Source organism: Oncorhynchus clarkii, chromosome 27 (genome assembly GCF_045791955.1).
Source record: "Oncorhynchus clarkii lewisi isolate Uvic-CL-2024 chromosome 27, UVic_Ocla_1.0, whole genome shotgun sequence".
NCBI lineage: Eukaryota > Metazoa > Chordata > Actinopteri > Salmoniformes > Salmonidae > Oncorhynchus > Oncorhynchus clarkii.
The window spans coordinates 22,850,293-22,867,092 of NC_092173.1; the positions used below are offsets into that span (position 1 = coordinate 22,850,293).

Genomic DNA, 16,800 nt, shown 5'->3' on the forward strand with positions numbered 1-16,800 from the left:
AGAAGTACTTCAACACACAGACACCATGAAATTACAGCCAACTGAACATATTCTGACATTGTCTGAATGTCTAATTGGTTAGTACAACTAAAATATTTACTTGTATGTGCATCTTGACGATGGCTTTCCCAATAAGCGTCGCTCCAAAGAAGGTCCAAAATGGTACCAGGAAGTGGCCACATGTTATACCAGCCAGGTCAAACAGAGGATTAGGTATCTGAAAGACAGGTCATAACATGTGAAAATATATCCTGTAATAGAGGAATGCATTTGAATTCTACCTTCATTGCCATAACTTCATTGCAACCAACATCAACATTCAGTGATGCGCTTTAATAATAAAGGCCTCAACTTTAAAAAACAGTATAAGATAACAGAGTGCACGTCAAGTCATCAAATGTAGGCTTGGACTTACCGAGGCGCAGGCTAGAATCCCAAAGAATCCCACTTTCTGCACCATGTTCTGAACGCCCAGTTTTGCTCTTGTGACAAAATCCTGGAAACATAATTCAACAGTTTATTATCAAATATTACATTTATGCTTAACACATTAACAAGTCTAATGTAATTCTGAAAAGGGTGTTACTTGATAAAGAATGCATGTAGTATAACAAACGCTATCAGATGGGCTATTATCTTTTCCTTTGATCTCTTTAAGCAGCTCTGCTAAAAGTCCAAGCCAAGAGTTGTTGGCAAAGAACTGTTGAACTCTTATGATCTGATTGATATACACTACATCAAAATCAATGACGTCTTCAGTGATAATGTGTCAACCCTTGCCCTAAAACTATTCCGTTGTAACCGTCAGGTCAAAAGCATCTGACATGAATCTGTATATCGAGACCTTAGGACTTACAAGGTTCCACCTGACATTTGTCAAGAAGGAGTTATTCATATAGAATTGTTCTTTAGGAAGTCCTTCACTTGTGACATATGTGAATTTACAATGAAAAGATCTGAACCTGTGCAAACACCTTTGAACTTGGTGCTATAAAGGTTATATCTGCAATCCAACCACACAGAGCTGGGTTGTCAATAAAAAAGAATGTATGTCGATGTACTTTTTGAATCATGAAAGAGGAAGAAGACGTCACAAAACAGTCTGGGACTTGAAAAATACTCATCTCAATACCATACAATTTGCAGATAGAACCTTTCAGTACCAAGTCCTTTGTTCATATCACAGGTTATGGTCCTCTTTTGCAAGTACTTTTTTTCACCACTTTTTCAGAAAAATGGCCATCACTTAAGCCCTTCATGGCAAACATAAATACATGTGCCTTAAGGCATGTTTAAGAACCATTTGAGAGGCATTGCGTTTTTGTCTTGTTCGATATCAATATGAAAACCTTCAATTCAAAATAAATAAATAATAATTAACCTTTATCTGAACTAGGTAAGTCAGTTAAGAACAACTTCTTATTTACAATGATGGCCTAGGAACAGTGGGTTAACTGCCTTGTTCAGGGGCAGAATTACATTTTTAGCTTGTCAGCTCGGGGATTCAATCCAGCAACCTTTCGGTTACTGGCTCAACGCTCTAATCACTAGACGACCTGCCACCCCTTAATGGAAGGAGTATTTCACGAAAACTACAAACATACCACATTTTATTGATAACTAGCAAGTAGTTTCCTGAGTTTGGGTGTCAGAGACCAGAAAAATATATCAGTTTACTCATCCAGAGCTAAGCTTTAGCAATGTTGCTAGTTCTGCATAGGATATAGTGTATTTGTCATTTTAGTGAACTAGCTTAGTTAGCAATCTAATCTAAGGGGTAGGCACTGGTTGTCATGTCAGTAGCCTGTTCACATTGCCTGTCCTTCAATTGAAAGGATCATGAAAGAAAGACCTTAAGGATGATTAAAGGGGAGCTTGTTTCACCGTGACTCACTCCATTAGCAACTGTTACTGGAAATGGTGGGAGGGGCTTTCAGAAAAGTCATGTGATAACTGGAGACCAATCACAGGCCAGATAGAGAAGTCAGTAGATAGTGATGGACAGTTAGGTAGAGTTCCATCCCCAAATAAAATACTGAATGAGAGTTTATAAGACTACAGAGACTTGGGTGGAATGGGGCATTCAAGAGGCAGGCTACTACACTGTGAGAGGGGAGGACAGAGTCCCCACTCACCTGAGCAGTCTGTGCCTGCTCCAGCATCTCCTCAAACTCCTCATAGTCTTCGTCGTCTGGGTCTGCTCCAGATAGCCTGGCTGCTCGGGCCATGAAGTAGGGGGGCAACTCCCCAATAGCTGTACCTGCACCCTGGAGAGACAGTCACACACTGGTTTAGTTTAGCACTGGTTCATACCAGAGTCAAGCATAGCTCTATGGTCTCTCACTACTAGAGAATCTCTTCGGTGAGGTTACGTGAGGTCAACTGAAGACTACCATTGTTGAGCCCTCAAGATGCCCCGACTGTTCTAAACCCAAAGGAGCGGTTTCCCCAGGCACAGATTAAGTCCTGGACCAAAAAATAAAAACGTTTTAAAAATGGACATTCCCCATTGAGCTTGCTTTTTTTGTTGTCCAGGACTAGGCTTAATCTGTGTCCGGGAAACCACCCAATAGAGTTCACTAGAACGTTGAGCCTAGACTTTAGGTTAATTATACTTATTTTTGCCATTGAAGACAGACGTGTTTACTCACCCACATACAGGCTTCCAGGCGGACCTTTGAGACAATGGACCAGAGTGAGATGCTGCCCTCCACTCCTCCCTCTGGACAGATGATCTGGTCTGGGTAGGGGGGCTCGGGGAAGTCTGTAGAACCACACTCGTACGCAGCCAGGGTGACTGATGCTATGTGTGGACCCTGAGAGCCAGAGGATGGATATTCTTTAATTCAACTGAACATGTACAGTTGACACACACTAGAGCTGGGATGATAAACCGAAAATTACCGACACCACCTTCTTACCGAAGAATTTAGCTTAATTTGTTGATTTTGCTACACAACAATGCAATCTGAGAAGCACATGACCTTTGCTCAAAATGCTATTGCGGGACAAAGACCATTTTCAAAGCAACTACTGTTCTAGTTACAGAGGAGAGTCCCAGCTTTCTGTGAGTATGCCAATGCGTTTCTCACCTCCTAATATTGAGTTCATAACACCACTTTACAACCGGTGTAGGCTTTAGTTAGTATGGTTTTGATGCGCCCGCAGAGCCCAGTGCGCCATTTGCCTACATCAAGTAGCATAGGCCTAGCGCTGGAAAGTGTTTGTAGGACATTAGACTACATTTACTGATAGATTCATCGATTAGTCTAAATAACTATCTAGCTACAATATCATATTTAGAGTTTTGAGTTCCCACTTCCTCAGCTGGTGAATAATAGCATCTACAAAGATGTCAGCAGATTCTCTACAGAGGCAAAAATAAATCTGATAATTTCGGATCCTATTTTGACAGGTTGTACATCAAAATATCAATCATGCATTTGCTGGATATGTTAGATGAAATCATAGGCTACCACCTCAGTTGTCTTACTTGGCACTGGAAAAATACGTTTTGAGCCATATCGCTAATGTAAAGTAATTGTCAAAAAAACAAAACAATTGGTTGTAATCGAGCAAAATAGTTACATTTAATAGCAATATTACTTTTTGTACACAGCTCTAGCACTTACCCCCCCAAAAATAGTGTTGTTATTTATTGCTGATTTATTGTTATTGGTTTTAAAAAATGGGTCAATTTATTGCGATATGGATTTTTGTCCATGTCGCCCAGCTTTAGCCACCTGGCTTCAGTAACAAGTAAGGGCAGTCAGGGAACCTGAAACCACAACACAAGAAGCCTAGTATGCCATATCCTATTGAGATACCAAAGTGACAAGAGATAGACAGAAGACAATTAGTCAGTGCTGATCCCCATAGCTCTCCTAGAGAAAGCGAGCGGAGTCTTCTTTTCACAATACGGGTTCACAAGGTCTCAATCCCTGCCTTTCCATTCCTTCCATTACAAATCCATACTCGTTTCGCCATGATGATGAGTCAATGATAACAAAACAATACCTTTTCATTATTTGGAAAGAAATAATCCACAAAAAACAGCAAATGAAATGCACGGTGGCCATTGCCTTGAATGTTTAGCAAAATAAGAAGAACAGTCCCTACATTTCCATCTGAATCCAGCATTACCAGACTCATGAATCATACAATTATGCTTGTAACCCCCAGCTGAATGGGAGCATGGTCTCTGCTCCTTACTATGGGGCATCTAATTCTTTAGGTCTGAGGTAAATCCATAGCAGCTCTTTAGAGGGCAGATGTTTCTGGCACCATTCAACTTGGGACTTTCCAACATGTTGACCTCACCTCAGTATGGTAAAGTGTGCACATAGCCTAACTATTTTATCAGGGAGCACAACCTCACCATTCTCCAGATAGTAGGAGGATATATTGTTTTTAAGTGGAGAGTACAAAAAAACAGTTAACAAGCACTCTCTCATATCAACATATTTATACAAGTGGTTGATATTTTAGTGATGCCTTGATTGAAATATAAAGCAAACATACTGGTAATAGCCAAATGAACATTTGTACAATACAAAGTAGGCCAACCGCTATAGAAATCATGACATTGCATCTTTGAATGAATATAGCATCATTTAAGTGTTTATAAGTTGCATTAGACAAAATGGGGCCTACCACTATACAAATCATGATACTGACACTGTCTTTATGAATTCATATTGAATCATTTGAGTGTTTGTAAGTTGCATTAAAGAGCTACAGTTTCTAATTTTGGAAAAGATGACTGAAAGCTGATGGAAATAACCACGCTCACACTGAGTGGGGAGATGTGGGAAAGGGAATAAGGTCATACACACGTCTAGGGGAGATGACACGTCATGAGGTCAACACCACCAACACTACCAGAGGCTGTGGTTTACAGGCCTGTCTCTACTAGTGGGTTTAGGTAGTATTTAGTGAAGAAAATTGGTCGTTAGGCATAGAATTGGAAGGACTATCAAAGTAAATTGTATTTCCAAAGCAGTTATTTCAAAAGTTTAGTAGAAACCGTGCAATTTCCCATTTGTAAATGTGGAGCTGTTGACTCAAGGGTATCTACATCATAAGATCTAGTGAACAATGGCCACCTCACTGAAGAAAATGGGGACCTCGGCAGAATCACTTCCTTGTCTTCGTCACAGTTGAATGCTTCATTTCACCACAGCCAAGATGGATGTCACAAACACATCACACAGTGAGGAAGGAGCGTGACTCAACCACAGTCACACTATGATCACTCATCAGGAACTAGGGCTGTGGCGGTCATGAAATTGTCGGACGGTAATTGTCATGCAAATAACTTCCGTTCCATACTATCCCAAAGATGGCTTATTGGGTTGAGGTCTGGGGACTGCGCTGGCCACTCAAGTAAACAGAACTTGCTGTCATGTTCCATGCAATGTTTTTCTACTCCTCAATTGTCTAGTGTTGTTGATCACGTGCCCACTGGAGCACTCAATGATGAGTGGTCGTCTCATCATTCTCGGTAAACCCTCAACAAAAGTTTTGTGAAAAGCCCTGGAGAGCGGATGTTTCTGAGACACTCGATCTGGTGTACCTACCACCGACGATCGTACCACGCTCAAAGTCACTTATGTTACTCATTTTGCCAAATCTTAACTTACAATCGAACATTAACTGAATCCCTAGATGCCAGTCTGCCTGCTTTACATAGCAAGCCATGGCCACGTGACTCACTGTCTGTAGGAGCTATCCATTTTCGTTAACGGGTTGGTGTACCTAATAAACTGGGAGTATATTGTTTCAGGTGACAAAACATGTTTCGTTTAGTTACTTTTTCCTCAACTTGTTTCTCTTAACTTCATAGCAAGTCAAGCTAGCTTGCACTGCAGAGCAGCTAGTTAACTAGCCAACTAAATGCTAGGCTGAAGATACCAGTGTAGCTAGCGACCTCCACCTAATAATCATCATAAAAAACAAACGTCATTACCATCACAATAAACTTAAAACGGGAGGCAACTGTCATAATATAATTGGCTTAACAGCCAATGTGTATTATTCAAGTCATAAATGGACTCTTGCGGCAGGTAGCCTAGTGGTTAGAGCGTTGGACTAGGAACTGAAAGGCTGCAAGATCGAATCCCCGAGCTGACAGGGTAAAAAATCAAGGCAGTTAACCCACTGTGCCTAGGCCATAATTGAACATAAGAATATGTTCTTAATAAAGGTAAAATACAAATAGCTGGACTGAAAACTCAATGTTTGAAAAATGTCAAAGTATGCTTGTCTGTCTGACAATGGAGCCTTCAAAAGGGGGCATTGCGATTCCTCCTAGTTGTGGACGTCCCCAATGAAATGCATGACATCCGGCGTAACAGTGTACTTATTGGTAATGTGAACGAGGCTTAAGTCTGCAACTCAAATGATTTTAAAAAGTTCCATGAAAGTCATGAACTCTGCTCTGTTTCTGGCACAGGCTACACACACTTCAGTCTCTAATTCACAATTTGACAAGCACTTGATAATATTCTCACCTATCAGACTATTCTTAATAGAGGTTGACCGATTAATTAGGGTCGATTTCAAGTTTTCATAACAATCGGAAATTGGTATTTTTGGACACCAATTTGGCCGATTTAAATATACAGTGCCTTGCGAAAGTATTCGGCCCCCTTGAACTTTGCAACCTTTTGCCACATTTCAGGCTTCAAACATAAAGATATAAAACTGTATTTTTTTGTGAAGAATCAACAACAAGTGGGACACAATCATGAAGTGGAACGACATTTATTGGATATTTCAAACTTTTTTAACAAATCAAAAACTGAAAAATTGGGCGTGCAAAATTATTCAGCCCCTTTACTTTCAGTGCAGCAAACTCTCTCCAGAAGTTCAGTGAGGATCTCTGAATGATCCAATGTTGACCTAAATGACTAATGATGATAAATACAATCCACCTGTGTGTAATCAAGTCTCCGTATAAATGCACCTGCACTGTGATAGTCTCAGAGGTCCGTCAAAAGCGCAGAGAGCATCATGAAGAACAAGGAACACACCAGGCAGGTCCGAGATACTGTTGTGAAGAAGTTTAAAGCCGGATTTGGATACAAAAAGATTTCCCAAGCTTTAAACATTCCAAGGAGCACTGTGCAAGCGATAATATTGAAATGGAAGGAGTATCAGACCACTGCAAATCTACCAAGACCTGGCCGTCCCTCTAAACTTTCAGCTCATACAAGGAGAAGCCTGACCAGAGATGCAGCCAAGAGGCCCATGATCACTCTGGATGAACTGCAGAGATCTACAGCTGAGGTGGGAGACTCTGTCCATAGGACAACAATCAGTCGTATATTGCACAAATCTGGCCTTTATGGAAGAGTGGCAAGAAGAAAGCCATTTCTTAAAGATATCCATAAAAAGTGTTGTTTAAAGTTTGCCACAAGCCACCTGGGAGACACACCAAACATGTGGAAGAAGGTGCTCTGGTCAGATGAAACCAAAATGTAACTTTTTGGCAACAATGCAAAATGTTATGTTTGGCGTAAAAGCAACACAGCTCATCACCCTGAACACACCATCCCCACTGTCAAACATGGTGGTGGCAGCATCATGGTTTGGGCCTGCTTTTCTTCAGCAGGGACAGGGAAGATGGTTAAAATTGATGGGAAGATGGATGGAGCCAAATACAGGACCATTCTGGAAGAAAACCTGATGGAGTCTGCAAAAGATCTGAGACTGGGATGGAGATTTGTCTTCCAACAAGACAATGATCCAAAACATAAAGCAAAATCTACAATGGAATGGTTCAAAAATAAACATATCCAGGTGTTAGAATGGCCAAGTCAAAGTCCAGACCTGAATCCAATCGAGAATCTGTGGAAAGAACTGAAAACTGCTGTTCACAAATGCTCTCCATCCAACCTCACTGAGCTCGAGCTGTTTTGCAAGGAGGAATGGGAAAAAATGTCAGTCTCTCGATGTGCAAAACTGATAGAGACATACCCCAAGCGACTTACAGCTGTAATCGCAGCAAAAGGTGGCGCTACAAAGTATTAACTTAAGGGGGCTGAATAATTTTGCACGCCCAATTTTTCAGTTTTTGATTTGTTAAAATTTTTAGAAATATCCAATAAATGTCGTTCCACTTCATGATTGTGTCCCACTTGTTGTTGATTCTTCACAAAAAAATACAGTTTTATATCTTTATGTTTGAAGCCTGAAATGTGGCAAAAGGTCGCAAAGTTCAAGGGGGCCGAATACTTTCGCAAGGCACTGTATATATATATTTTTTTACACCTTTATTTAACTAGGCAAGTCAGTTAAAAACATTCTTATTTTCAATGACTTCAATGATTTTACCTTGTCAGCTCGGGGATTCAATCTTGCAACCTTACAGTTAACTAGTCCAACGCTCTAACCACCTGCCTCTCATTGCACTCCACGAGGAGACTGCCTGTTACGCGAATGCAGTAAGAAGCCACGGTAAGTTGCTAGCTAGCATTAAACTTGTCTTTAAAAAAACAATCAATCAATCATAATCACTAGTTAACTACACATGGTTGATGATATTACTAGTTTATCTAGCGTGTCCTGCGTTGCATATAATCGATGCGGTGCGTATTCGCGATAAAGGACTGTCTTGCTCCAATGTGTAACTAACCATAAACATCAATGCCTTTCTTAAAATCAATACACAAGTATATATTTTTAAACCTGCATATTTAGTTAATATTGCCTGCTAACCTGGCTCGTTGCGAACTCTGTGAAGACTATTTATTCCGAACAAAGACAGCCAACTTCGCCAAACGGGGGATGATTTAACAAAAGCGCATTTGCCAAAAAAGCACAATCGTTGCACGACTGTACCTAACCATAAATATCAATGCCTTTCTTAAAATCAATACACAGAAGAATATATTTTTAAACCTGCATATTTAACTAAAAGAAATCCAGGTTAGCAGGCAATATTATTGCGGTAATTGCACGCATAGTCAGTGTATATGCAACAGTTTGGGCCACCTAATTTGCCAGAATTTTACGTAATTATGACATAACATTGAAGGTTGTGCAATGTAACAGGAATATTTAGACTTATGGATGCCACCCGTTAGATAAAATACGGAATGGTTCCGTATTTCACTGAAAGATTAAACGTCTTGTTTTTCGAGATGCTAGTTTCCGGATTCGACCATATTAATGACCTAAGGCTCGTATTTCTGTGTGTTATTATGTTATAATTAAGTCTATGATTTGATAGAGCAGTCTGACTGAGCGATGGTAGGCACCAGCAGGCTCGTAAGTATTCATTCAAACAGCACTTTCCTGCGTTTTGCCAGCAGCTCGTCGCTGTGCTTCAAGCATTGAGCTGTTTATGACTTCAAGCCCATCAACTCCTGAGATTAAACTGGTGTAACCGATGTGAAATGGCTAGCTTGTTAGCGGGGTGCGCGCTAATAGCGTTTCAAACGTCACTCGCTCTGAGACATGGAGTGGTTGTTCCCCTTGCTCTGCAAGGGCCGCGGCTTTTGTAGAGCGATGGGTAACGCTGCTTCGAGGGTGGCTGTTGTCGATGTGTTCCTAGTTCGAGCCCAGGTAGGGGCAAGGAGAGGGACGGAAGCTACACTGTTACACTGGCAATACTAAAGTGCCTATAAGAACATCCAACAGTCAAAGGTATATGAAATACAAATCGTATAGAGATTGTCCTATAATTCCTATAATAACTACAACCTAAAACTTCTTACCTGGGAATATTGAAGACTCCTGTTAAAAGGAACCACCAGCTTTCATATGTTCTCATGTTCTGAGCAAGGAACTTAAACGTTAGCTTTTTTACATGGCACATATTGCACTTTTACTTTCTTCTCCAAGACTTTGTTTTTGCATTATTTAAACCAAATTGAACACGTTTCATTTTATTGATGTATTATATTAAGTTAAAATAAGTGTTCATTCAGTATTGTCGTAATTATCATTATTACATCATTATTTAAAAAATAAAATAAAGAAAATGTTTAAAAATCAGCCGATTAATCGGTATCGGCTTTTTTTTTGGGTCCTCCAATAATCGGTATCGGCGCTGAAAAATCATAAATCGGTCAACCTCTAATTCTTAATACTACTACACCAGCTCTGACTCTCGTTGTTTGTGGCAGGGCTTGAAAACTATTATTACGGACTAAAGGGAAACCCAGACGCAAGCTGCCCAGTGACGCAAGCCTACCAGACGAGCTAAAATATTTTATGCTCGCTTCGAGGCAAGCAATACTGAAGCATGCACGAGAGCACCAGCTGTTCTGGATGACTGTGTGATAACGCAATCGGTAGCCAATGTGAGCAAGACCTTTAAACAGGTCAACATTCACAAAGCCGCAGGGCCAGACGGATTACCAGGACGTGTACTCAAAGCATGCGCGGACCACCTGGCAAGTGTTTTCACTGACATTTTCAACCTCTCCCTGTTTGAGTCTAATCCCTACATGTTTCAAGCAGACCACCAATAGTCCCTGTGCCCAAGGAAGCATAGGTAACCTGCCTAAATGATTACCGCCCTATTGCACTCACGTCGCTGGTCATGACTCACATCAACAGCGTCCTCCCGGACACCCTAGACCCACTCCAATTTGCATACCACCCCAACAAATGACGCAATCTCAATCCACACTGCCATTTCTCACCTGGACAAAAGGAACACCTATCTGAGAATGCTGTTCATTGACTACAGCTCAGCATTCAACACCATAGTGCCCACAAAGGACTAAACACCCTGGGACTAAACACCTCCCTCTGCAACTTGATCCTGGCCTTCCAGACAGGTCTCCCCCAGGTGGTAAGGGTAGGCAACAACACATCTGCCAAACCGATCCTCAACACTGGGCCCCTCAGGGGTGTGTATTTAGTCCCCTCCTGTACTCCTTGTTCACCCACGACTGCTTGATCAAACATGACTCAAACACCATTAAGTCTGCTGACGACAACAGTGGTAGGCCTGATCACCGACAACGATGAGACAGCCTATAGGGTGGAGGTCAGAGAACTGGCAGTGTGGTGCCAGGACAACAACCTCTCCCTCAATGTGAGCAAGACAAAGGAGCTGATCATGGACTACAGGACAAGGAGGGCAAACAGGCCCCCAGTGACATCGAAGGGGCTGTATTGGAGCGGGTCGAGAGTTTCAAGTACCTTGGTGTCCACATCACCAATGAACTATCATGGTCCAAACACACTAAGACAGTCGTGAAGAGGGCACGACAAAACCTTTTCCCCCTCAGGAGACTTAAAATAATTTTGCATGGGTCCCCAGATCCTCAAAAAGTTATACAGCTGCACCATCGAGAGCATCCTGACCGGTTGCATCACCGCCTGGTATGGCAACTGCTCGGCATCTGACCGTAAGGCGCTACAGGGGGTAGTGTGTACGGCCCAGTACATCACTGGCGCCAAGCTTCCTGCCATCCAGGACCTACATAATAGGTGGTGTCAGAGGAAAGCCCATAATCGTCAGAGACTCCAGTCACCCAAGTTATAGACTGTGATCTCTGCTACCACATGGCAAGCGATACCGGAGCACCAAGTCTAGGACCAAAATGCTCCTTAACAGCATCTACCCCCAAGCCATAAGACTGCTGAACAACTAATCAAATGGCCACTAATCAAATGGCTATTTACATTGACACCCCCCCATGCAGTCACTTCACCCCTACCTACAAATTACCTCAACTAACCTGTACCCCCGCACATTGACTCGGTACCGGTACCCCCTGTATATAGCATCGTTATTGTTATTTTATTGTGTTACTTTTTATCTTTAGTTTATTTGGTAAATATTTGAACTCTTCTTGAACTGCACTGTTGGTTAGGGGCTTGTAAGTAAGCATTTCACGGTAAGGTCTACACTTGTTATATTCGGCGCATGTGACAAAAAGTTTGATTTGATTAGAATTTAAATATGGTCTTTAAATGTAGCCTACTAATTTTAACACAAGTGTATAAAACAGCCTCCGTTTGTCGGGGTGTAGACTCTACAAGGTGTTGAAAGCGTTCTACAGGGATGCTGGCTCATGTTGACTCCAATGCTTCCCACAGTTGTGTCAAGTTGCTGGACCATTTTTGTGAAAAACCCAGCAGCGTTGCAGTTCTTCATATAAACCAGCGCGCCTGGCACCTACTGCCATATCTCGTTCAAAGGCACTTAAATATTTTGTCTTACCCATTCACCCTCAATGGAACACATACACAATCCATGTCTCAATTGTCTCAAGGCTTAAAAATCCTTCTTTAATTAACCTGTCTCCTTAAAAAAAATATATATATATATATTTTTTTAAAGGCCCCCCCAATTTAAAAAAAAATAATATAGCCTGCGCTCGAATAGCAAATGGAGGAAGCTCTTCCCTCAGTCTCTCATTCACAATTTGAATTAGCAATAAGAATTGAGCAATAAATAGCAGCACAATAAAGCTTGGATCCTCTTTTAAGATAGTGGTCAGTCAAAACTCTTTACATACATGATTGTGCAATGACTGGGTTTATAACAGTGTCACTAGACTCTGTAGTTGGTAGGCTCTCCAACTCTGTTCCAGGAATCCTAGGCCTATAGGTTATGCTTAGAGTTATTTTCCATTTTAGTTGTGATACGAACCTTGTCAAAACATATCGGCTAGGATACATGATGAATGCGACTATGATTTGAAAAAGTTGCAAAAACTGTCTTCCCTTAGACTGCACACGCTGGCCATCATTCACAAGTGATTATTATTTCACACTATTCTCAATTTAATTTTGTCTTTACATATGCCAAATAATGTGTGTGAAATTAGTTTTGATTTAGAATGGGCCATTATCAAGCACCTGTAGGAACAGGGGGGAAAAAAAGATGTCATAGTGAATGGAGGACACTTTTCCTGTGGTTAATTTTCATGCCAGATAATCTACTCCGGTTGTAAAATAAGCAATGTGTTTAATATTAGGAAAGTTGAGAAATAAATATAGTAGGCTAGCCTATATAAAGCTGATAGGATCCCCTTCAATAGAGGCCATCAAAATTATTTTTTGCATAGCCTATAGAAATGTTGCACATCATGGGCTTATAGGAACACTTATTCCATTCTATGCATCAACCAGCTATGAGGAGCTGGCTCTCGCTGCGCAACAGGTGAGCTCAAACTCAATGTCAGGGCTCTCTTTCAGTGTTTGATTAGATTTTCGATTGCATTTGCATTGATATGAGAGTGATTATAGGAACAGATCGCTGAGTACAAGGTCATTAGCAACCGGCCGTTAGCAAGTTTGGCAGGCTACTAATGACCATCGGTGGCATCAGAGAGCAAGTTTTGGAGAAGCCCAGTTACCGTGACTCAACTGTCACATGGAATTTGAATGCGGGTGTAGCGGTAATACGGTCACTGTAACAGCCCTAATCAGGGTCCAGTTTTTAAAAAGTTATCTATTTGGACTTAGTCCAGATAGATAACTTTTGAAAAACTGTGCCTAGAGGTGAAAGGCAGATCCTATGGAGAACTGAACACACAAATAATGAGATAGGAAGTGAGGCCACCCACTGGACAAACTGTGGATATGTATTACATTTCTGGTAGTGGTCAGCGTTAAACATCACTCAGATGATGAAAATACCCTGTGCACAAAATATGTCCCTCTTGCTCAAAGAGGACAAAGACAAGCGTGTCAACTAATTCACCGTAACTATATATTTTTGTATCTATTGTGCCAGTTATGGAACAACAAGCAGAGCTAACAGCCTCACAAAAATATCCAATGTCACATACTGTGCCAGCATTCTCAAATAAGTAATTACTACAGAGATACAGCAGGCTTTTCCACTGTCTGAGCGTGATAAGTTAGCTTATGTTTTTGTTGGCACAGCGGACAGGCAAGGGAAGGGTGGTTATCTTACTTACCAGGTATAGTAGGAAGGTATGTAGGCCAGTCCCAAGGCCTACTGAGGACAGGATGCCCAAACCTACCCAGTAGGCACACCACAGGAACCTCTTCTCCAGGTACTGCACATACTGCAAAGGAGAACAGACCGGAGGGGGAAAGAGAAGTAGAGAGAGTTTTAGGCTTTTGCATGGACATAGATAGCCATAACATACTGCAAAATACATTTATCCTTTGGAGAGAACATTGGTGACCTATGTTATGCTAAGGATAGTGGTGGAAAAAGAGGAATTGTAAAAATTGTACACCATAATATCAACATATAAACTACGTTACATCCAATGTATTGGCCTGAGCCTCAAGCAAAAAATGTCTCCTCAGATGACCTTTCCTCTAGAAATGCTGTGTATCTGAATGAACAGTTACTTATCTTTAACCATTAAACATCTCAAATAAATCAATTACAGAGGAGGTGATAGAGGTTTATTTTTCTCTCCTTCCTTACCTTCTGGTGTGCTCCCTCAGTGGAGTAGGCAAGGGAGAAGAGTGAACACAATACCAGGATCAAGAACACTGTACCCCTTCTTTGCCATAACCTATAGAGGGGAGAAGTAAACAGTTTATTAGGTACAACTATTTAATGACTAGACTGGCAAACTGAAAAAAAGCTTTCAATTGAACAGTTGATTTCTAGTTTTACTGTTAAGTAGTGGTGGTTTACTTTAATGTCCATTCCTTTAGTGTGATGAAGGTTTCCAAGAGGAAGTAGTTTAGTGTGACGATAGGCCTCCTCCACAGCACCAGAGCGAGACGCTCCTCCCGATCTTTCTGCCTCCTCTCACTCACCGCGGAGTCTGTAGATACCGGAGCACACTCTTGAGGTCAGACTAACTTATAAAGTGGGATAGTGCTGGACACCAGGCAGTGGCACAGGAAAGCCCTAAAAATTGTCAAAGACTCCAGTCACCCTAGTCAAAGACTGTTCTCTCTGCTACCGCATGGCAAGCAGTACCGGAGTGCCAAGTCTAAGAGGCTTCTAAAACAGCTTTTACACCCAAGCCATAATACTCCTGAACATCGAATCAAATGGCTACCCAGACTATTTGCATCCCCCCCCCCCCCCCCTTTACACTGCTGCTGCTCTCTGTTATTATCTATGAAGTCACTTTAATTTTACCTACATGTACATACTACCTCATTTGTAGCATCGCTATTGTTATCTACTGCTGCTCTTTAATTATTTGTTACTTTTATTTGTTACTTTTTTGTTGTATTTTCTTAAAACTGCATTGTTGGTTAAGGGCTTGTAAGTAAGCATTTCACTGTAAGGTCTACTACACCTGTGGTATTCGGCGAATGTGACAAATACAATTTCATTTGACATAAGACTCTCGTGACTTTGACAAGGTCATGTGACTGTCTAGGCCTAAGTAGGAACATAAAACTAGCAATTGGTGGTGTTCTATAGTCTAGACATTTTAATCATTTAGTAGTTAATTAACTATGGAATAAGTTAGTACCCAACAGCTTGGGACCATTCTGGCAATACTGGAATGTTGCAAGAAGAACTGCCAAGATAATATTTTTTTGCAGTTGCTGCTTACCAATAGCAACACACACCATTCTCCTTCCTTGGTAAAACTGTTTATCTTTTCTCCATAAAAACACAGCCTAATGCTGGTTCACTTGGAAAAGTTTCAAAACCAACCTGCAAAATGTCCATTCTGTTTGTCTTTGGTTCCTCGCTTCTGTGGTTGTTCACAGCTTGCCCCATTCTTTGCCATCTCATTCACTGTTGAATCGACCAGACAACCTGAAGACAAGACCACCAAATACGTTTTTTTAGGGTTTTGGCCTCTGTCAACGGTAGGAAGCACATTAGCTAGTTATTGCTTGTCACTAAATGACAGCTAGTGGAAGATGTTGCCACACGCTAAAGTTAGCTTGCCAACCGGCATAGAAGCTAACAAACAGCTGATAACAAGTAACCCTTATTCACGACTCAAACTCCATTGGAATACATTGACCGGCTGTATAAACCACCATGGGTTTTCAAGAACTAGCTAGCAAGTAACGTTAAAGTGTGTAATATCACTCCCTTAGCAAGCTGGCTGGCTGGAGTGAGTTTATAAAAACATAGTTAGCTACAATTAATTGTTCAATGTTTATAACTATGAATAACGGATTATTAACTACAGTAACCCATTGCATGTTGACGTCGCTAGTTGGCCAGATAGCTAGCCACTTAGCTAGACAGAGCTAACGACACTGTGGAAATAGTATAGGCTACAACAACCATGGAAACATGTTAGGATCTAGTTACTTCAGTTGTTGTGTTGACTGTAATGCCACAACTCTATTCACATTCGAAAATGATACATATTCTAGACAAATATAAATGTGTTAGTCACACAAATTGAATTAAATGAGCTGTCATACCTCCGAATCTTCTTCCTGGAGGAATGTTCTTCTTCTATGGTATATTGACGATCGCACAACTTCATGTGTATCCCGCCACCTACTGTGCGGGGTGGAAACAGGATTCCCAAAAATGTAACAAAATACTCCAATTACTGTAATTGTAATCCGTTACGTTACCAGCAAAAATATTGTAATCAGATTACATATACTATAGGTCTATAGCAAATGCAGCAAATGGCATTCAATTTTCACATGTAAATAGCACTTTTCATTAGTGCTGAAAGCATGCCATTCCATGGCGCAGCATTTATTTTTCAACTCGAATCAATGAGCCCAATCAGTCCTCCATGACAACAACATCATAAACAACACAGTAGGGCTGGCTAATAAGTCCTTTGTTTTGGGTTTATGCTCAGGTAAAACAATTTGGCTAATCTATACTTCCATATTTCCAAGTCCTATTCTTGAAGCTCAAGGGGTATAATATTTATTGGAATGACTGGA

The 16,800-nt window shown here is 41.0% G+C and overlaps 1 protein-coding gene across 1 annotated transcript in view; it reads right to left on the reverse strand.

The window, feature by feature from the left end:
- The window catches only part of LOC139386413 (vacuole membrane protein 1-like), a 21,675-nt gene extending 5,311 nt beyond the window's left edge, over nt 1-16,364 (reverse strand). Inside the window, exons 1-9 of the mRNA XM_071131989.1 lie at nt 16,315-16,364; nt 15,584-15,688; nt 14,597-14,729; nt 14,381-14,471; nt 13,896-14,006; nt 2,652-2,816; nt 2,136-2,267; nt 416-496; nt 101-217 (exon numbers count right to left, since the gene is read on the reverse strand). Of these exons, the coding sequence (XP_070988090.1) occupies nt 101-217; nt 416-496; nt 2,136-2,267; nt 2,652-2,816; nt 13,896-14,006; nt 14,381-14,471; nt 14,597-14,729; nt 15,584-15,659 (906 nt within the window). The 5' untranslated portion in view covers nt 15,660-15,688; nt 16,315-16,364. The remainder of the gene's footprint in view (nt 1-100; nt 218-415; nt 497-2,135; nt 2,268-2,651; nt 2,817-13,895; nt 14,007-14,380; nt 14,472-14,596; nt 14,730-15,583; nt 15,689-16,314) is intronic.
- Between the last annotated feature and the right edge of the window lie 436 nt (nt 16,365-16,800).